The following is a 23422-nucleotide window of genomic DNA, read 5'->3' as shown; positions in this document are numbered from 1 at the left end:
GGTAAATTTGGATACAGAAAGACATAGATAAATGGAAGACAATGTGGAGAGCCATCCACGGCCAAGGAGAGCAGCCTGGAACAAACCCGTGTGCTTATAGCCCTTAGAAGGAGCCAATGCTGCTGACACCTTGATTTCAGATTTCCAGCCTCCTGAACTCTGACACAATCAATTTCTGTGGTTTGAGCTACCCAGTCTGTGGTACTTTGTTATGGCAGCCCTAGTAAACTAACGCATGTGCCATCAGTGATATAGTGATGGTTAATTTCCAATCCATGCTTTTTATCTGATATAAATATAGCTAACATAGTAATTGTCTTTCTATATTTGTATTCTGGACACAAGGAGATATTTTTAGGCCTGGGAAATTGATCCTTTATTTCTAGTATTGAATAATATTCCAAATTTATTTTTGGCTGAAGAATAGGTAGGTTTTTTACTCTTTTGAACATATTTATGAACATCCTTCTATTCTATCCATAGTTAGATGCCTTTGCACCTTCACAGATAAAGCCTTCACCTTTCGAAACATAATCAAGGTTTTGAATTAGAAACAAACAACAGCTTGGCTGCTTGACACACATTTTGGACACTAAGTGGTTTTCGTTTGTGCTAGAATTTGTTAGAATGAGTGTGGGAGATTAGATTGCATTGACCCTGGCAGTTTGACTTGTGTCATGATTACATTTGGGTGGTTTCCTTGTAGACCTTGAATTCTAATAGAACACCGGTTGCCACTAGTAATGGAAGTGATAATCTGTAAGAATTCTCTGGAAGAGGCCACACACTGAAGAATAGACACAATAGTAACTTCCATGAGGAAAAGGAGAGAACTGAGAGCACAGAAGGATCACTGGTCTATGACACGTTGTGAACAATGAATGACTGTTGAGGACCCCCATCTATTCTTGTGAAAAGGAAATTCCTTGATTATTTTTTTAGATTTGCTCTCTTGAGGAATTCCCTTGTCTGTTGTTTTATGTGACCCTTGTCTCACCTCAAGCTTCTTCCTGAACTATTTTAGGAGTACATACTTCTCGCCTCCTGTGTGAATGTTTATCCTACTTACTGCTTATCCAAGTTTGGAAAAAATCTAAAGATTTTTAAGCTTATGAAAGCATTTTCTCCCTAAAATTTTAAAGATTAAAGATTTCTTAGATGAGTCTGCTAATTTCTTTCAAAAACTTGATGAAATTCTAGTATATTTACTTCCCTAAATTTTTATGACCAAATGCTCCCCAAAGTTCCTTCTTAAAAATAATTTTTTAAAAATTTCTTTGCCTTCTCAACCCATGCATCTCTCTTTCTTTGGAAGCTGCCTTAAAGTTATTGAGACAATAGTGCTGGGTTGGAATTTGTTGTTCAGTGCCTTGCATCAGTTTTTTCTCTTGTTGGCATTCAGAAGTGTGTCTTTTTTTTTTTTTTAAGATTTTATTTATTTATTTGACAGAGAGAGAGATCACAAGTAGGCAGAGAGGCAGCCAGAAGGAGTGGGGGAAGCGGGCTCCCTGTTGAGCAGAGAGTCCAATGTGGGACTCGATCCCAGAATCCTGATATCATGACCTGAGCCGAAGGCAGAGGCTTAACCCACTGAGACACCCAGGCGTCCCCAGAAGTGCACAATTTTTAAATATTAGAGGATCCTAGATCTCTGAGTTCCCTGTTTATTTTTAGTCTGTACTTGAAACTAATTCTTGCTTGAGCTACTATCTATCTTAAAATGTACAACTAAAGGCAGCAAATAACAGTATATACACACCAGTATTAAACAGATGGAAGTTTTTAATGGATCAGGTCTGGGAGTGACACATAAACTTCCATATGCCACTGGCTAGAACTCAATCATATGGCCACACCTAACTTCAAGGGGGATTAGGAAATGTAGTCCAGTCGTATGCCTATGAAGAATAAGGCAATCAATTTTGGTAGACAGTCCATATTCTCTGTCACATGCAATATACCACAAATTTATGAAATTTTCAAAATATTTTCTGAACATCTGAGCTTTAGCTTGCATTTTCCCTTTCATCTGATCTTTCATTTGTTGTTGTCCACTTTTGTTTTGAGTTGTTTTGTTTTATATTATCCTTTTTGTCTTGGATATTCCCATTACCACCATTGTTTTCCCAAAAGTACTTCCCATGTTTGATCATTGGTCATATTGGGTCATTGACACTTTCTCTCACAAAATAAGTGTAGTTGGCATCAGAAACACAGTATAAGAGCTGAGTGAACATGGAAAATGTGACAGGTAATAAAAAACAGAGAAGAGGAGGACAGCAGTAGGAAAAAGACTTTTTCATCTCATTTTCCTATAAAGACTTACTTCATCTCTTGTTTTGATGCATTTTGTAAAAAAGCCTTTTATTCATGCTTACAGCAATTTGCTTTAAGACTACATTCTTTAAAATTGCTCTTAAATTATCACCATTCCCCAATAATGATCATAATTACACTTGACACTTGAGCACTTGATAATTACACACTGATGTAAGAAGCAAAGTAATGAAAATATGAGGTGAAAGGGTGATATTTTATATCACCCTTTTATATATATATATATTTGATCTTTATCCCTGGTTCCTGACACGAAGCTTCAAAAACCCTTGGAATTTATTAGTAGTCTTTTTCATATCTTTCAACCATACCTGATTTTATGCTAAGGAGGCAACTCATGGTGTATCCTCTAGAAAGCTTTAGGATGAGAGCTAGAAAAAGTAACCACATGATTAGAATATTGAAACTTTCAACATCTTCATCACCTTTCAGACCTCCATGGACAGCAGAGGGGCTGGACGTTGAGTTTAATCATGTGGCCAGTGATTTAATTAGTCATGTCTACATAATGAAACCGATAAAAACCCTGAAAAACAAGACTTGGAGAGTTCCCTGGTGGGTAAACATAATGATGTACCAAGAAAGTGGTGCGCCCTGACTTCATGGAGACAGAAGCTCCTGTGCTCAGGATCCTTTCGGACTTGCCCTATGTAACTTTTTATCTGCCATTTATTTTTACTCTTTATAATAAAATGATAATCATTAAGTATAGCATTTTCATGAGTTCTATGAACATTCTAGCAAATTATCAAAACTAAAGGAGTTGTGGGAAGCCCCAAATTTATAGCAGGCTGAACAGTTGTCTTGGAGATATCTGGGACTTGTGGCTGATGTCTGAGATGGGAGTCGTCTCATGGGATTGACCCCTTAGCCTGTGGGGTCGGAGTCAACTCTGGGTAGTGTCATGATTGAATTGAATTGTAGGACATCCAGTTGGTGTCAAAGAATTGGTGTCAGGATGCAAAGAGTCATGTCTGTAAATCACATCACTTTGTAGCCAATGATAGAGCAAAATAATAAAAATTGAAGACTGCATCTGGGAGAAATAAGTGAGACTCAGATTTATTTTTTAATATATTCATTGTGTAAGCAAGTGGCAAATTTTATATACTCTCAATTTAAATTCAAACTAGTAAATATTTACTGAGCACCTGTTATGACCCAGATACCTTGTTTAATGATAGCGGTTACCAACAGAATAAATACATGGAATTTATAATTTGATGGGAGGTATAGATACATAGGAACAAACAAAAACACATGACCTTACTTTTTTCTGTCCAAACAAGTTGGACTACTTTTTATTCATAATCAAAGTATTAGAATAGCTGAATGGAAGTTTGTTGCTATCTGCCTACACTGGATTTGATTTATTAGGACACTTTTTATTCCATTTTTAAGAAAATATTTACCATTTTACCATGGCTGTCCAGGAAGAATTTGAAGAGAATATTGATATTAGTTTCTATTTCTTTTAAATGTGGAAAAGCATTACCTGATATACTCTAGAGGAGTGATAAAATGTTATTTACGTGGATAATTATTTTATTATTTAAATTTATCTATTAAGAATGTACAGTATTATGATTTTATACAATTTGTCCAGAGTTGCCATAGGCTGAAGGTTTGTGTCCCTCCCCAAAATTCATATGTTGAAACCTAGGCCCTGATGTGATAATGTTAGGAAGTGGGGCCTTTGGGAGTTGAGTAGGTCATGAAGGTGGAGCCCTCATGACTGGGATTAGTGCTTTTATAAAAGAGACCCCAGAGAACTCCTCCACCATGTGAGGACACAGGGAGAAGATGGCTGCCTATGAACCAGTGTAGGGCTCCATCTCACAACCCCAAGATCATGACCTGAGCTAAAATCGAGAGTCCGGTACTTAACTGACTGAGCCACCCAGGCGTTCCCCCCAATCAGTTTTTTAAGAGCATGACATATGCAACAATCCTTTGCATGTAGTCTGAAAACCAAAAAAACAGTCTAGACTCCGCTGTGAGTCATTCATTTGGACAGCTGTTAGTTTTTCAAAATCATGACATAGTTTTCATCAACGACCCTTCATGTCATAAAACTTCCACAAGAAATGTATGTACCCTTTGTTTGTCTTCTAAGGACTCGGGTATATTTAGGTATTACCTTTAAACTCATAGGCCTCCTTACTTAAAACTAGTCTCTTAAATGATACTTGTATTCTTAATGACGGTAAAGCAAACTTTTTTCAAGTACCTCTCAAAACGTCACGTCTACACTGATAACCTAGTCAAACACAGTGGATTTTCTCCTTTAATTATTATGTTTCAGCATTATTTTCTAACTATTTTCTATTTCTATTCCAAAATTTCCCCCAGTTTGGACTGCCAACTGCTTCTGAAGACAATTTGGTTGGTTCTAATTCTTTATCTTTTTTCAGTGAGGTACCAGCATTTCACGAGCTGTTTTGATTCTCAGGCCTTCCTTCATCGTGGCAACTATGGTTGATTTAGCCTGTTTTAATAATTTTTAAAATTATAGTTGTGTTTTATGAGTCACAACTTCTGAAGATCATTAAATAGTACAGAACTTACCTTTATTTTTAAAATGTAAATACACGTAGTTTGCTTTATAGTTTTATAAAAGCACCAAAAAAGAATAGTGGTTTGTTTTTCTCCAAACTGAAGCAAATAAAAGTGTAAATGTTTTAAATCTCTTATCCTATAAAAAAGCAAAAATAAGATCCTGCACCCAGAATGCAAGGTTGCTTCCTATTTGGCAAAACCTTTTTTTTTTTTTAATATTTTATTTATTTGACAGACAGAAATCACAACTAGGCAGAGAGTCAGGCAGAGAGAGGAGGAAGCAGGCTCCCTGCTGAGCAGAGAGCCCGATGCCGGGCTCGATCCCAGGACACTGGGATCACGACCTGAGCCGAAGGCAGAGGCTTTAACCCACTGAGCCACCCAGGCACACCTGGCAAAACCTTTCTTTTAAGGCTCAACTATGATGTCATTTCACCATTCCCCACCCTCCTTAGGTTTCCTTAATACTTGGACTTTTACAGGCTCACATCACATGGCTTTGTAGATATTTGAATTTAGGCCTTTCTTTTAAGTAAAACTGAATACCTGCGAAACTAGGATCTTTTGTTAATTACCTCTGCATTCTACCAACCTAGCTCAGTGCCTGATATATAACAGTTAATGGATAAGTGTTTGTTGATTACACAGCTTCATTTTTCCCAAAGCCGTTTACTGTGTTATTTCTGACATAAGTCACTAAACAAGATGTGAGCTAACAGATCCCTTGACTCATTTCCAACAAGTATCTGATCTTCCAAAGTGGAAATCAAGAGCCTGACCATGCAATTAGGTGACACAGATAAATAAAATGAATCGTATGTACAAAAGAATGAATCTCATAGGAAGCAGATGCTTTCAGTTCTGGCCAGTTGTTGATATGACCTCTGATATCAGATTTTCCAAATTTAAAAGGAATCAGAAATTTAGACTTTTATGTTAAGTGTTGGCACTTGTTAGACCTCAGTAAATCTTTGCAAGCCAAATGTAATTCCTCTGTAGTTATGATATGGGCTCTTTACTGCCGATGTATAAAACTAGCTTGCATGTTGCCTTTGAGATACAGAGAGGTAGATAAATGATTTTGTCACAATATCTCATTAGAATGGATGGTAAGATTAAGTATTAGTCATCTCTAGTTCTTTTTTTCCCCATATACAAAAATAGCACTTGTAAAGTGCAGTTTAAGAAATTAATCCAACTTCTTCACATCTAGAAGTAAAGAAAGAAACTGTAGAATGTATTCTCATTGGAATGGAATGAGTTACTTGAGCTCTTACTTTTTAGGGTAACTTTAAAACTAGTGGGTCTTGAAAACAGCGGTGTGAAATCTTTGGTGTTTTTTCTCTACGGTAAGGAAAGTTAATAATAAAAAAGGGAGTAAATCACAAATGCAGAATTACTCACCTAAGAATTATTCACATGAAAGGGTTTTCCGAGGGTGTGAAGCATACTAAACATTTAGAAAGTGAGGAGGATTTGCAGAACTGATATTAAGAACAGTGAATTCTCTAAAATGGGAATGTTATCCATGCTGACGTGGAAACTGAATCTGGGGAAAGAATTTTAGTATTTTACCAGACAGCCAATCTGACTCAACAAAGTCCATGCGGGGGAAGAACGGAGAAGTCATCTACAAACGACCTACGTGTGCTTTCAAACTAAGTATTCTTGACACCTAGGCTCCCGAATTAGAGAATATACTACGATAGAATGGAAACAGACAAAAATTGGGACACCACATGCTTATTTTACCCTTTAGTCTCTCCCTACAGTCTCAAGTGAGAGTATTTTTATAGTCTAGACAGTCTTCTCAACTACATCGATGTGTTGGATGTGGTGGAGTAACTCCTCTTGCTACTTGGAAGGGCAGAGTCTGTGTCCCAACTAGTTTGTCCAGGGGATGCCTGGGGGTCAGGTCACCCTTGTGCCTTCACAGGAAGCAACAGCAGTAGCCCTCTTTCATTCCTTGAGTAATACTTTTTTTTTTTTAAAGATTTTATTTGTTTATTTGACAGAATAGAAAGAGATCACAAGTAGGCAGAGAGGGAGGGGGGAAGCAGGCTCTCCGCAGAGCAGAGAGCCCAATGCAGGGCTCGATCCCAGGACCCTGAGATCATGACCTGAGCCAAAGGCAGAGGCTTTAACCCACTGAGCCACCCAGGCGCCCCTTGAGTAATACTTTTTGTCACACAGTTTTAAACTCTGGGTATGGGAGGCTTTCCTTCCCTGGAGGAGCCTCCAAATTTGCTACATGAGGAATAAGACTTTCCTTCCATTGCCTCAAAGAGTAAAGACTGATTTTTTTTTTTTAATTTGCTTTGCTGTATCTATCTTTCCAAGTACACTTGGCAACAAATAAAACCAGCATTTTGAGATTACTGTTAGCTAAGTGCAAGATTAATTTGGATTCTTAAGAAACTCCTTACAATCTTGACAAACATTAGTTCTCATGTCTTCATTTATTAAGGGAAGATAATAGCAACAGAATTTTTCAGAAACTCCCACACACTGCGGTACACACATGTGCTGTTTCTTTCCTTTTTTCTTTCTTTTCTTTGTCTCTTTTTCTAGGCATTTACAGAGTATAGTTGCAGTTGCAATTTGGTGTGGCTGGTACAACTTAAAAGGCATTTAGTGAAATGAAAACTCAGATGACAGAAAGTTGGAAATCCCTGGATGTGGTGGCTCCTACTTGCCTAGTTTTGTGCCTTCGCATATGAGAATATTCAAAAGCAAAACTCCCAGGTGTTAGGATATATTACGTGGCTTTAGGGTTTGGTTTTTGTTTTGTTTTGTTTTTGTTTACATCTTATTAAATGCTTTTATTGTGTTTGTTCCTTTTGTTGTATTACCTCAAGTCCTTTGCAGAAATATTTATGAAGAGTAAATCCTCCTAACATGGAGAACAAACTGATGGTTACCAGAGGGGAGGTGGGTGGAGGATGGTTAAGGAGATGATGGGGATTAAGGAGGGCACGAGCTGTGACGAGCACTGGGTCTTGTATGCAGGTGTTGAATCACTAAACTCTATACGTGAAATTAATATTGCACTGGATGTTCACTAACTGGAATTTAAATTAAAACTTTTTTAAAAAGAGTAAATACATGTTTAGTGTAGGAGAGGATTAACCTTCCTCAGTTATTGGTTATTTTCATTGAGTAAGAAAACTTGGTTATAAATATTAAAGATAAATATTAAAAATACAGCTATATTGCTGTATTATACTACAATGTATAAAGTAATGCCCATTCATAGCTAACAACTGTATGATGAAAATATCTCCTTCACGTGCGTCAGGAAAACTTGAGCGGGAAAGCATAAAATATAATCTCACAAATTTTTCTATTTCAAATCTCTGAACAGAAAGAACGAGAGAAAGGTTCTAATTTGGCCTTTATGTTTCGACTGCCTTTTGCTGCTGGGAGGGTGTTTAGCATCAGTATGTTGGACACTCTTCTCTATCAGGTATGCAGTGTTTCTTTTTTCTCTCTAAAATGTTTATTCTAATTTCGTTTCAATTTTATTAAATGAATAATACATTGAGTGTTTCTCATGGAGCGGTTAACTTATAATGGGCCCTGGAAGTACTTCAGTGTTTTATTTTGTGTATTTAATGACAAACGTGCCTGTGAAACATTGTGTAAGAAAAACAAGATTCTTCAGAGTAATCTATCAAATAATTTTTAACCACTCTTTAGTATCCATGTCCTACAGTGTTTTTGTGACATTTGAGTACATTTTGCTTACATTTTTGTTAAGAATGTTGTCAGAGTAAAAAGAGAAGGTAAGAACAAAATATATTAAAAAAAGACAATCTTCTTCATAATGCACATTTTCAAAAAAATGAGACACCAGAATGATGTCAATAAACTGACAAACCAAAGACATTTTAAATATCCACTAATAACCGCCTACTTTAGAAAAAATATTAAAGATTTTGCAACAACTAAGAACCATTTAGTTTGGATGGTCATTCGATCATAGCTAAGAAATGTATAGAGATATTATTTTGCACCAATATATTTTAATCTTTTTTTTAACTCTACCAGATACTGAACAGCGCTAATATCTCATATTCTCGGATTCAAGTAATCAGACAACTTATAAATATTTCTATTAAGAGAAAACAGATATTCATGGAGCTTTAAGTTATTTGATAACTTTAATCTCAAATAAAGCATTCAAACATTTTGTTGTGGTATTTTCTTTTTGATTATGTATTTTATGTAGCCTCTTCTGCAATGCTTGACTGAATAAACTAATCTGAACATGGTTAAAGCTTTTCTGCTGGCCTTGGGGCTAATTATGCCCATGAATATGCCTCTAGCAACGTCACAAACCATCTGCTTATGCCAGATGAGAGGAGGAACAACCGCAACAAAGGAGAATGAGCACTCCTGTTCACCCTAAACTTTCCAGACACATTCTCTGGGCACTCCAAGAGGGGGCGTCCACCCCCACACTCCATTACCACAAGCATTCTTCTGATCTCTTAGGGGATTAGAGGGGAGGAACTGTTTGAAAAGCAATGCTGAAACCGAAGATTTTCTGTCAGTAGCAGTCAAATGCTTCATGTCATTATGCACCAGTGGTTTTCAGATTTTTTAGCCCTGGAATCTTATGTTTAAATAAAATCTCATGAGAAAGTCTAATAGATGGACTAAATAAAAGGGAAATTGTTCTACAGAAGTAGAAAGCAGTACTTATTTCTTTCTCTTCATTTTTATCTTATGTTTTTTTGTTGTAAATACACATACAGGAAGTTAGGTGTTTTCTGAAGCTACTACAGAAAGGGTGAAGCAGAACAGTAATTTTCAAATTGCCTGTTTGGCTTTGCCTGACATCAGATGAGATACGTTGTGGTTCATTTTTTTCAGATGAGATAGAATACTCATTTATTGATTAAAAATGAATATTAGAAATCAGATATATAAATCCTAAATTCATATAATAAGTATGCATATATTCTTAAATTAAATGCCATCTAATTTTTTTGGTTAGTGATTTGAACCCATGTTCTCGAGGATAAATGTTTATATGATATATTTAAGAACTATTATTAATGTCTACAATTGTATTAATGCAGTTCTATCCTAGACATCATATTATGTGCTTCCTCAAAGAAACCGATGATGTAGGCAGTATTATCAATCCCAAACTATAGACAAGACACAAAGGCTCAGAAAGAAAAACTATCCAGTAGTTACTGTGAGCCCTCATCTTCAGACCATGCACATCTCATTTCGATCACTCACAACCCTATCCCTGTGGCAAATAAATCCACGTTTTGGTACTTTTTTTTTTTTTTTAAACTTACCAGAAGGTTGTTTTTCTTTATTAACATCTTGTCCATAGTCCCTTTTCTCCTTCCCACTTGAATCACAGATCACTTTGATATTTTTAATAATTTTCTCGATTTTCATCTTCATGGAGCTGGAAAGCCAATGATTAAAAAATAAGTATAATCTGAGGAGAGGTGGAGGGGGTGAAAAAAAGTATTATATAAAATACAATGAAATAGGGGCACCTGTATAGCTCATTTGATCAAGTGTCTGCCTTCATCTCAGGGTCCTGGGATCGAGCCCCACATGAGGTTCCCTGCTCAGCTGGGAGCCTGCTTCTCTCTCTTCCTTTGCCCCTCCTTCCACTCATACTCTCTCTTTCACTCTCTCTCAAATAAATAAATAAATAAATAAAATCTTGAAAATAAAATAAAATAATAAAATGCAATTAAGTAGATACTAAGTGAAACTGAGAAAGATTCTTCTGTGATCAAATTCCGTGAGATTGAGTGCACAGATTTTGTAATAGCAGGTGGGACTTTTCCTGTCATTTAGCTCAGTTGTACCCCTTGTCTTTGCCCTAATGAAGCTACAGGACAAATGACTTCTAGACAAGGGATGCATCAGTGACAAATGCAGCAAGCAAATCAGCAGTATAACCACATCCAGCTCAAAAATAATTTCTAATAGCCATTTACCAAATCTTCAGTGGACTTTTTCCCCTCCATGAGTACTTTCAATTTTTCATTTTGGGAAATAGTTTTAAGTGTCTGAGAATGTGCTTAAAAAGTCCTGTTCTTTAGCACGTACTGGGTTACAAGTGAAATTGAAGGGTGCATGTCACCACTGCTCTTGGTGGCCTCCAGTTGGTTCATGGTATAACTACCAGGACACTAACCCACCTCGAAACAAAACTTCCATTCCTTTGGCCTGAGAAAAGGAAATGGATATGGTTCCTTTGTTCTTGTTTAAATGGCAGGGTTTAGTTTTCTGTTGCTACCTGTTGGTAAAATGGTAATGAACAAAGTAGCCTAGTAAATTTATTTAAAAGGTATTATAACTTAAAAAAAACTTTGCTATGCAAAATAACTAGATGAATATTCAAATTTTTCATTTTTTAACACTTGTGGATTAAATTCAAGACAGTCATTTCATACAATCTATAATATAATTATTACATGTCATGGTGAAATGTGCTTGTATCTGTTGAAAGTTTTTCTTTTCACTCAGAACTAAGAAAAAATTTAAGAAATTGAAAACCTTGTTAACTTAATACTCTGTTGAGCAGTGCTCTAGCAATATATCAAATTAAACCTCACATGCTAACACATCAAGTAGTCTGATAATGGTATTTAATACTAAATTATTAATTCATTAATATTTAGATTTACTGAAATATTAGAAATTTATTCTACTAGCAAAGACCTTAATCCTAAAAAACCTTTTGGAATATCTCCTTGCAAATTTTAGAGTTCAAGTTTTTTTAAATATTCTCTATTTTAGCTCATGGTTTTTTGTTATTAAAATTAATTAAAATCTGTTTTATCATGTCTAATAGTACATAAAACTTAAGCATGTCAGGATAGTCTAATGAATACTTATTCTCCATATTTCCTCATGGACAGCTTACCCATACCTGTGTATTTAAGACACTGACAAGATAGATTTTTACTTCCTTTTTTAAGGGGGTTTAATGATGTGTTATGAGAAGTAACCTTTTAGAAATGGTAAGATCTTCTCACTGAGCTATTCTGTACATTTCATGCACGTAATAAATATGTATGTTGTTTGTATTGCAGTCTTTTGTAAAGGATTATATGATTTCTATCACCAGACTTCTGTTGGGATTGGACACTACTCCAGGATCAGGGTTTCTTTGTTCTGTAAGTTAATATTCGCTGGAATAGAATTGTTCTAATAGATGTTTCTGAAATCCATCTATAATGCACTTTGGGTAATATGTGCTCAAAGAATATCCTCAAGGTTTTTTAGTTCTTTAAAAATTTTTCAGGGAAAACATTTTAAATTATTCATGAAAACAGCCATTCTATACAAAATTCAGAACCCGTGTTTTTTTCTAGCTGGCATTTGAGACTGATGGTTTCTAACATAGGATGCCTTGCTGTTGAGGAAAACAGTGACCATTAAGTTTACCCCCCCCTTTATTTTTTTTAAATGAATATACTTTATTCAAGTATTTATTCAGTGAAGCAACTTGCCAGCAATTCAGATTTGGGATCAGCAAAGAGGAACTAGTACTTATGCCTCTGTCTGGGAGCCCTGAGCTCACTTTGTTATACCCTTTTCTCCATATGAGCATTATTAGGACTTTAGATGGACAATTTCTTTTTGTGCCAGAGTGTCTTTTGCATTTGAAGATCAATAGCATCCGCAGACCCTGCCCGCTAATTCCAGTAGCAGCCTGTAGTCATTGCAACGTTCAAAAAAGTCTACACCTCTTTCCCAACGTCTCTCAATTACCAGTGACTACTGTCTACTGATGTTGAACTAATACGATGTCATGCTGCCACAAATTGAGTAGTTGGTCTTCTGCAGTTTGTGGAACCCCGGGGCTAACCTAAGGTGGAGTGCCATAAATAAGTTCAGTACATGCATAAGCACTTAAGAAATGTCATTTGGAGATTTTGAAATATTCGTACCTTTAGCCTCTAAAAAGTGAAAAATAACCCGAGTTTTTATTTTTTTTTAAATTACATATCTAATAGATGAAAATCACTGAAGATGACCTGTGGATCAGAACTTATGCCAGACTTTACCAGAAGCTGTGCTCTTCTACTGGAGATGTTCCCATTGGGATCTACAGGACCGAGTCTCAGAAACTTACAACATCTGAGGTTTGGAAATACCAAAATATTCTAGTTTTAATGATGAATCTGATTGAAGATAGCCATTCCTAATCGTAGAAATGGATTTCTAAAAAATGTCAGAGAATGAAAAAGAGCGCTCTCTGAACACACAGTGTCAGTTCTCAGAGGCAAAAAAAATTAACTATTTGTTGAAGTAAACAAGGTCAGAATTCCCCAAAATGTTGTTGGCTAAGGGACTGTTCCAGAGTTTGTGGACTTTGGGCTCTGAATGCCTTTTGTAGGTCTAGAATCTATTTTGCATGTCTAGATTGTCAAGAAGCAAATTAATTTTAAGTAACCTTCTGACACATAAGAGCAGTTTTCAGGGCAAGCCATACAGCTTTCTTATATACTCCTCCTCTCACATATACACATTTGGAAGGAACTTAAACAAAGTTAGTAAGTACTGAAATTCACATTTCTCAAACTCTAGATTAAAGACTACTCTGAAGCCAAGATAAAACTCCAGGAGTAGTACCAGACCTTCTCAGAGGAAAGCTCAGTATTTGTAAAAGCAAACTAGAATCTGTTGATATGGAACAAAATTTCCGATGACTTCCTACAGCTAAAAACACATCCACACTGATCTGGCCACATTATGTGGTTCCAAATAGTTTTTATATCCTTGGTAAAACATCTCCTTTTAAATGAGATTCTTTCATGAAATAAAAATTTTGGATAAATGCACTATCCTACCAATATTTATAAAATTGTTTAATATAATTATGGTTTATATTCTTGAAATGTTTTTCTTCTCAAATATCTCAAAGTTATTCAAAATTTTGGTTAGCCATATCTGGTTTTGTCTTATGCAAAATTAACTCAACTAAGAGGCTCAGATCTGTTATTTGCAGTTTAGTAATCCATGCAGCCATGAAACTGGTTTGTGTTAAAATCACTGAATCCATATATAGAAAAAAAAGAGCTTTATGGAAAGCATATGAGCAAAGGAATGGATTTTTGTTTGCTTGCAAAAATTTATGATTTGACATTTAAATAAGTAATATTGAGGACTACAGGAAATTGTTAAATTCTTCTGGGTGCTTTTTAGCAGTTTCACTGTAGATCAGGTATGCTAAAAGGAACTTTATGGCTATCTCTGTTACTTCTTAGGATAGTTTGGCCAGATATGCCTAAAATTTAAAAATGCTGTATCTAAAAAACTATTTTTTGATTAAAGGTTAAGAGAAGACAAGTGCTTCCACACCTAAGCAATTAACCACTTATTTGAGCTTGTTAAGTACAAAGAAAGTTTCCATTCACCAGAATATTATTATTCTCTTATTTTATGTATAGGTTTTGCAAATTCGAATGTAATAAATCCTGCCCTTGGTCCAGTTCTTATTTATGTCATCATTTTATATTATTAAGGGGCTTTGTTGTGTGCTATTTACATTATAGTAGGGAAAGGATAATTGAGTATTTGTATTGTCATCACGGAGCATTTAACATTAGATTTTGGTCAGTTCTTCCCATCACAAAAATATCCTTTGATAAAATGGTTATAAATACCTAGAACTCTAGCTTGTATGAAAAACACACATCCTTAGGAATATAAAAGGAAACTGAGTTAAATAAAGATGATACCCCCCTGTTTTCCTATATTGATTACAGTTCGTTTTGACACATATATTTTTACTTAAATTTTATATTCTACCTATTGTGTAAAAATTGAGGCAACCCAAATAATTAAAGATAAAAATAAAACCATTAAGATTTTTTACAACACAATATATTAATAGAGGCAAAGAAATTAATGTTATCCTACATCTAAAATGAACTGAGTGCTACAGTTGAGCCAGAATTCTACTTTTACTTTTCTGGTAAGTAAGGCAAAAATAGAACTGTTGAATTATATAGTAATTATAGTCTGATACATGAAAGGATAAAAGTTAATCTTGAGAAAGATTTGTTATTAAAAGAACACGTATATTATAGGCTTTCTTATTTAAAAGGTTTTAGATAATGTGAAGAACAGTATCTATCTTCAATCATAGTTTTACAAGATACAAAAGTGCCATTAAAGTGAATATCCTTTAAGTTGATCTCTTATTTTTTTAAAAAAGGACACCAATTAAATAAAAACTCAAAGACATTGGATTTTGTATGGAGAGCAAAACTTTTTCTCCTGATCATATAAATACAAAGAATAAGACCTTAATGTCTTTCATGAGATGAAAGATTGGCTCACACATTCCATCATCTTTCTCAAACACTGGATGGTTCAAGAAAAGCCAAGCGGTAGAATTCAGATGATTTATCTTTGCCCCCATTGTTAATTTTCTCTTACTTTAATTAAAGAAAGACAACAAATTTCAGGAGGTAGAAACTCCATGTAATAATTAGAATCGAAGTGTCTAACATATTCTTGCATAAATAGCTGTCAGATTCCCATTCTCCCTGACAGTTCATACAGCTGTGGTACTGTCCCGCACTCCACACAGGCAAAGATTGAAGGTTGGTTTCTATGGAGAGAGTAGATAGATACTCTGTGGATTGAGGGGTCAGTTGAGGACAATAACACCACCCTAAATTCAGAGAACTAAGTGAAAGGTACATTCTGTATACTGTACCCTTCAGCAGCAGATTAGAGACCTTCCCTAGGGAATCTGACCAAACCAAGTGAAATACCTAAAGATGTAGATGTGGGACATTCAGTAATCCAGTGATCACCATGAAACTCAATAAAAAGAATCTCATCCATAGCTTTCAATAAATTTTATTAGTCCCCGACTCTTCAGTAGAAGAAGACAACTAAAAATTCCCTGTGTTGGGAAATGAACCACAAAGGCAGAAAATAAACAGAAAGGAAAAAACACGTAAATAGAACAGATCATTGAGGAAGAAGACAATTTCAAACATGAAATAAAATATTTACCCCAAAGAAATAAAAATATATCCACCCAAAGATTTGCATACAAATGTTCTTAGTAGCATTGTTCATAGTAGCCAAAATTTGGAAAAAACCTAAATGTCCATCAGCTAGTAAACAGATAAGCCAAATGTGGTATATCCATACAATGAAATACTGTTTATCCATAGAAAGAAACTACTTATATGTGCTGTTACTGGGATGAACCTCCAAAAATATTAAGTTTAATGAAAGAAGGCAGACACGAAAGACCACATATGGTATTATTTCATGTTTATGAAATGTCATAAAAAGTAAATGTATGCAGAGAGGAAGCAGATTAGTGATTGCTTAAGTCAGGGGGAGGTGGAGGAAATGGGGAACCAGCTAATGAACATGATGGGGTTTGCTGGGGTATTAGAAATATTCTAAAACTGATTTATGGTGGTGATTATACAACTTGGTAAGTTTACTAAATATCTCTGGATTTTATATTTGAAAATTATATGATATGTCATATATATATTAGTAAAGTTATATACTGAAAAACTATAATTAAAATTATTAGAAACAATAAGATATTGCAAGGATGAAAGATGAACAGGAAACTGAATTTTTATGTTTTTAATTTTTTTTTTTTAGAGAGAGGGAGGAGGTGAGAGGGGCAGAGGGAAAGGAGAGAGAATCCCAAGCAGGCTCTGTGCCCAATGAAGAGCCCCATGTGGGGCTTGATCTCACCACCCTGAGATCATGACCTGAACCAATATCAAATTTGTCGCTCCACCAACTGAGCCACCCAGGTGCCCCAGGAAACTAAACTGTTGAAAGAACATTTAGGAAAAAGAAAACCTTGGGAATTGAAAATATGATAGCTGAGTTAAAAAGAAGTTCATATCATAAATTTGAGGAAATCACCAAGAAACTAGAGCAGAAATGCAAACATGGAAACAGTAAAGAAAAGATAAGATTAGAGGACTAGTCCAGGAGGTCTAAGGTCTGAATGATAACACTTCCATGGAGAAGGAATGCATCAAAATATCAGTGTAATAATTTAAGAATAATCCCAGAATAGTAGTGTGTTAATTTCTAAAGGGGAAGGGTCACCAAGTGCCCACTATAATGAATTAAAACAGACTCACATCAAGACACAGCATCATAGTATTTCAGAATATTGAAGGAAAGAAGATGCAGGAGGAAGAGGGCAGGGATAGATCACAGGCAAAATATATTTGGGATTTTTCAACAGCAACACTGTAAGCCAAAAAACAATGGAACAATGCCCTCTAGATCTTGAGGAAATATTTCCAAACTATAATTCTATATTCAGCCAAACCTATCAAACTTGAGTAAGAGTAAGATAAATCATATTTCAGCCTTGCCTCCAAAAACCCTCTACCATGCCTGCTTTCTGAGGAAACTACTCCCACCAAAAAGAATGAATACACTGAAAAAGGAATCATGGTATGGAGGAAACCAGACACTTTATGGAATCCAGGCAACAAATATGAAGCCAAGGAAATCCCTACGATGGCAATGAAAAGACCCTCAGACATCAGGGTAACCTGGAATGGGTTAGAAGGTTTCAGAGAGATTTGTTCAGGAAGATGAAATCTATAGAGTATCTTGCATATCTCAATGTCTTAAGGAAAGATTAGACAGTTGCCAGAGATCTCAGGGTGAATTAAGTACAGGTATAATTAAGCAATTATAAAAATAACAAAGTTATTAACTTCAGGAATATATTATCACCACCACCAACAAAGACATTTATGCAAGAAGTGAATAGTAGCCATGTTTCCTGTATAGATCATCTGTAAATTGTACTTAGTCATAATATACCCTCAATTTTGATCTAACCAGAATTACACTTGAACAATTTTGAAATGATGAAAGATGGCAAAGGTACTGGAACAGGTGGAAAAGATTAATTTCTTTTCTTCCACAGTGTGAAATGAATAGATGAAAGCAGAAACTGAAAAAAATAAAATTAAATTAAACCTATTACAGAGAAACCAAGATAAAGACTTACATAACCAGCTAAAAGAGATAAAAGTAGAAGTGTCCTAGGGAAATAGAAATGATTATGTTAGATGCTTCTATTTTTCAAAACAAATCATAGCATTTTCTGACATCACAATGTATTTGTAACTAATAAAAACAACTAATAGACTTATAGTCATATGGTAGTTGCCTTAGACATTGATCATTTTTTTTTTTAGATTATGTTTCAAGTATTAAAATCTGTCCCATTCTGTGGATAATTTTTTTATTAAGTGCCGACATTTCATATCAGAACGTGGTAGGAATAAACACAGGTAAAAACTAGGCCTTGTTCCTTTATTTCATGGAGTTAAAAAAAATACAACTTAAAGGCCGATGCAGGATTTCATGCTGCATCATTTTCTAGTCTGTCTTCAGTGTCTTCTCATGGTCTGCATATAGAAAAAAAGTTATTTAGCTTTGTCTGTGGGAGTAGGGGAAACACTAAATGTTTCGAGCAGACACCTTTGAGAAGACGATGATGATAAAGAATATTTATAATTAAAATTATAAAATGTACCAAAGACCTGGAATACAATCTCAATTTTTCAGTGGGCTGAATATTGGTGGAGGGAGAGTTCATACAAACAAAGAATACAAATAAAGAAAATACAAATAAAGAATAAAGTGGAGGTGCATACAGTGACTCAAAATCGGTCCACGGAGGGGCCCCTGGGTGGCTCAGTGGTTAAGCAGCTGCCTTTGGGCTGGGTCATGATCCCAGAGTCCAGGGATCAAGCCCCACGTCAGGCTCCCTGCTTAGCGGGAAGCCTGCTTCTCCCTCTCCCACTCCCTCTGCTTGTGTTCCCTCTCTCTCTCTGTGTCTCTGTCAAATAAATAAATTAAAAAAAAAAATCGGTCCATGGATATAGCTGGATAGTAGGGTACAGCTGGGTCCTGTCCCTTTTTACCTGGTTGTATATCACCTTCCCAGAGCTTCTACCACCATCTATATATGTCTGTTTAAGAAAATCTTTATAAACATTAGAATAAAAAAATAAACAAAAAATAAGCATCAGAATCTCCTGGTTCAAAGTGATGGAGGCGTGAGGACTCATGCTGCTCTTGATAACGAAGAGGAACTTTACTTCTGTCCATAATCCTTTATCCACAATTCTGAAATCCAAAAAGCTCACTAATTTATTTTGCCTCATTTTATATGTGAAATTTTAATATTACTCCACTTAAAGTGAATATTCTTACTTTTTTGTTGCAGATATATTATTATTTTTAATTATGAAATGCTGCTACCCGAGACCCACTAGGGACATTGACTACCATACAGTATATGGTATAATACTGTCTTTCCAAAATCTGATAAATTCTAAATTAATAAGTATATTTGTTCCTATGGTTTTTTGGTAACAAAATGTGGAACTGTATTTACCTCCAGTTTTCCAGTGTATTGAAAGTTAACGTTTGCTTGAAGTGTTCTATAACCGCTGAAAATTTTACTAGAAATTAGAGATAATTTAAAAGCATATTAAAGTACCAACATCTTTTCAATGCACACAATAAATTTGTGGAATATGTTACTGTGATTGTTGGTTACTTTCATGATAGTAAATCCTAAAACTTTAAAGCATGTGATATAATGAAATAATCTTTGTCCCATCTACCAATCATTAACTCTTTACTATTAAACTGGAACATAGTATTTTTAAATGTATTACAGAAGTAAGTTTATCTTTTTACAAAATCACGTTAGTAAAATTATTTTAATAAGGATTAAGATAGGATAGTTTTGAAATTCTAGCTGCCCATTCTCTGCCATTATTCACTCAAGCAATGTTATTTTTCTCTTGGGCCATGTGTTAAGAATCCTGAGATAAACAGTTTTAAGGATCCTATAATCAAATGTTTATTATGTGATTTTTATGTTTGTATAAACATAAAGCTAGGTAATTTGTTAGATTTGAGTTATGTTACACCAAAGAATATAACTGAAAATTTTATTTCTACCTATTGAAAAATGAATAGAATATTATTCCTTAGAATTAAAGACTAAGATAGCATGATTTGTATTGCCTCTCAATATTTAAGGGTTATATGGTGACTGGGAAGGTCAAATTTTAGACTTTACAGCCAATGTGAGAGCTCAGAATATTTCTATAAACAAATTTATGTCTTATGACAATATCTAAATTTAAAAGTATTAAATTTTTGTAAGTATTAAATTTTATATGCGATCCAAATTTTAGCACAGTACAAATATTAATGCCAATAATAGTTATTGAATGCCAATAATTATGTCAAATATTCTCTCATGAACTTTATAAGCTCCTGTCAATTGTTTTATTTTCCCTACCGGTACTATTTTTCTTTCTATCAAAGCCTTCAGAGACAATTTTACTAATCAGACAAAAAATAATCTAACAGGAACTTTCTGCTAGACTTTTAAAATAACAACTTATTCCTTATCTAATTGTATTCAGAAGGCCTGTAATAAATAATGAAACACCTAATTGTATTGTGTTAAATGAGGACTTGTCGTATTTTGTCCTTGTTGCTGACTGTTTCATGTATGTATTGTTTAGTCATTGTCTAAACTGTATTTTGTGTGTTTCTTTTTTCCTCCCTTTGTGTCAGTCTCGAGAAATAGCATCACAAGTAAGTATTTTGTCTCCCTTGCCTCAAAGAATTTAATATGTGAATTCAATGCTTTTGAAGGGAAAGAGTATTAACAATTAAATTCAGTACTTCAGATGTTAAAATAAAACAAATTAAGCTGAAGTGTTATAAATACTCTATTTTTAAGTTAGCATGTCTCTATTTCCCAATTATTATTGGGATATATTTTGCAAGTTCATTTTACTTGTTTGTCTTCACATTATGTTTGTATATTAGTCCAATCATATGTTTGATTGTTACTTGCTGCTGGTCACTTACTGGCTGTGTATTTTCTGTCTGTCCTTGAGTGGGTACCCACCTTCAATGCAGTCAGCTGAGACTAAAAAAGGGTTGGCAGTCAGGTGATGTGAAACATATCTTTTCCTACGCTTCCTATATAAGCTGGTGCTCCCAGAAAGGGGTCTAGGAACAATAGGATTTGTGCTTTCTCTAGCACACTTTTTAACATTGAATTTATTCTTCAGTAATTGTAATTTATTGTCATGAAGAAGCCGTCAGTTTAGTGCTTAATAACATTGACCTGGGCTAATAATTGATTTGTTACAATAAAAATGAAATTCTTAACAATATATTATATGTGTATACACCCATTATATTTCGGAAACCATGATATTATCTTCATGAGATTTGTATTTTTAATCTTATTTTCCATTTTCTTCATATAAACCATGATAAATAATTGTCATTATGTTCTTAGCACTTAACACAGACTCCCAAGCATAAATATAATTGATGAAACCATTACAAATATAAACACTTTAAAAATTGCATTTTGAATGTCAAAGCAATGGTAGAATTTAGCCCATTAAGTGGAAAGCTTGAGTGCCAAAGTTGCCATCTAAAAGTACACTTCGATTTAAGAAAAATAAAATTAAAAAAAAAAAAGGAAAAGAAAAGAAAAATAAAGGTACAAGTCTGTTTTTGAGCTTGTTGGATTTTGGAGAAAAATTCTGTATTCATAATACCCACATTTTTGATGTAATGGCTGTTGCCTACATCATAGATTTGAATCCATATAATAAATGCAAATTTTGTTCATTAAATTATTTTAAACATCTTAAATTATTTAGTTACTGTTTTATGAGCTATACCTCTATTATATTTTTCAATATTATTATTTTGTTTTATTATATCTTGAATCCTTCAGAATTTACTAAATATTCAGCAAGGAAGTTTCCCTTTGGGCTGCATGAATAAAGCTTTAGAGAAGTGCTTTCTGACCTATTTCACATCATGGTCCACCCTGGAAATGTAATGTTTGTTTGGCATGAAGCTGCTTAGGGGTTTCAGCTACCCTGGGTGCCTGCAGGTTGAGGAAATTAAAATTTTAGATCAAAACAGAACATATCCCTGGCACATACTGATTTTGAGGAATTTATTTTAGAGTTTTATTGTTGTTTTTTTTAGAACATGTTTCATAATGAGATCAACATATATTTCTAAATTTTTAATTTATACCAGTATTTGACCTGACCAGCTGCACAAACACAACCTCAAGTGCCTTGAATTGGCATGCGTTTTTTTCGTAAAATATTTTAGTAACATGTCACAAGCAAAGTTACTTCACCTTGTCTTTCCTAAAGGGATTCTCAGGTATAAGTCCAGACCTAGTCCACAGTGGTAGAAACACTTGCTGGGGTTCACTCTATGCTCCAGAAAGAACAGAATTTTCATTTGATTAAAAACTTTATAGCTTTACGCTTGGAAGTGGAGTAAAACTTTTAGATGTAAGTTTGGCTATGTTGCAGTTCTATGTGTTGATTCAAATGTTCTTTGCTTTTATTCAGCTGTTACACATCCCTGTCACCTCTTGTCTCTAACTTACCATCTCAGATGTGGAAGGAAAAGTTTGGCTCATTTCCGAATCATGGCAGCCAATTGAAAGTTGACTCTTGGGACTTTTTCCCACTAATTGACTTCTTTCTTATAGTTATTATTTTAGGTCTCCACATCTTTCAGTCGGTTCCCTATGTAAGCGAAGTGCCTCCCCTCTAATTTACTGAGAAATTTGAGTTTTCCAATATAAGAACCTTTCTTACAATCCTTTTTATGAAGAAAAGAAAAACCTTTAATTGTAGTTTGGATATGAAGACATTTATCTTTGTAATTCCAATTGTTTCTACAGCAATTTCCATCCTTCCCAGTTCTAGTTTTTGGTTTTAGTTTTTTTCCCTCTCCTTCAACTCTCTCCTTTCACCTTTGAATATACACCTTTCCCCAGTTCTCAAGAAAAAATTTCCTTTTCCTCCTACTTTTTCTTTTTTAAAGATTTTTTTTTTTTTAAAGTAATTGCTACACCCACTGGGAAGCTTGAACTCATGACCCCAAGGTCAAGAGTTGCATGCTTTGCTGACGAAGACAGTCAGAAGCCCCATTCTTTTTTTTTTCTTATCTTACTCTTGTTAACTCTGAGAAAAGTTCATATATGCTGTCAATTCTATTCCTTATCAGTGCTTTCAACAATTTTTTTCTGCACTGCTATACTTATTCTGTTCTTCAGTCAGTAGAAATCTTTAAGCCAAAATCCTTGGCATTTTAAATTAGTTTTTATTTGTTTAAACATCACATAATCTTTAGCAGGGTTCATTACCTCCTACATCTTAAAATTCTCTTATCCTCAGTTTTCATATTACGAGTTACTTTCTTTACCTATTTACCTGTTTCTATTGATTTATTTCTTAAACTTTTCCCCTTCTTTCTACTGTTCAGTTTCTGCCTATAACAGCTCATTTCTAGATGGTGCCAATGTGATCTTCATCTGAAGGCTTCTCCCTAACCCATTGTCCCTGGGATTGGCTCTGGAGCCCAAGACTCCAAGTAGCTGCAGCAATCTGCCTTTGTCTCCCTTCTAGGA

The 23422-nt window shown here is 34.7% G+C and overlaps 1 protein-coding gene across 3 annotated transcripts in view; it reads left to right on the top strand.

Moving 5' to 3' along the window:
• KCNT2 (potassium sodium-activated channel subfamily T member 2) overlaps positions 1–23422 on the top strand; it is a gene marked incomplete at both ends in the record, with an annotated part of 342191 nt that overhangs the window by 280456 nt on the left and 38313 nt on the right. For 2 of the 3 annotated variants that reach the window (XM_080825070.1, XM_080825069.1), the window contains 3 exons: positions 8261–8362; positions 11979–12062; positions 12906–13034. In XM_080825070.1, coding sequence (XP_080681196.1) covers positions 8261–8362; positions 11979–12062; positions 12906–13034 — 315 coding nt within the window. Of the gene's footprint in view, positions 1–8260; positions 8363–11978; positions 12063–12905; positions 13035–20526; positions 20548–23422 lie in introns of all 3 variants that reach the window. The other variant, XM_080825071.1, reaches the window with a different exon arrangement.

This window comes from Martes martes, assembly GCF_963455335.1.
Source record: "Martes martes genome assembly, chromosome: 15".
In the NCBI taxonomy this organism is placed as follows: Eukaryota; Metazoa; Chordata; class Mammalia; order Carnivora; family Mustelidae; genus Martes; species Martes martes.
The sequence above is the reverse complement of the archived record's forward strand: the minus strand, read 5'-3'. Positions and strand labels throughout refer to the sequence as shown.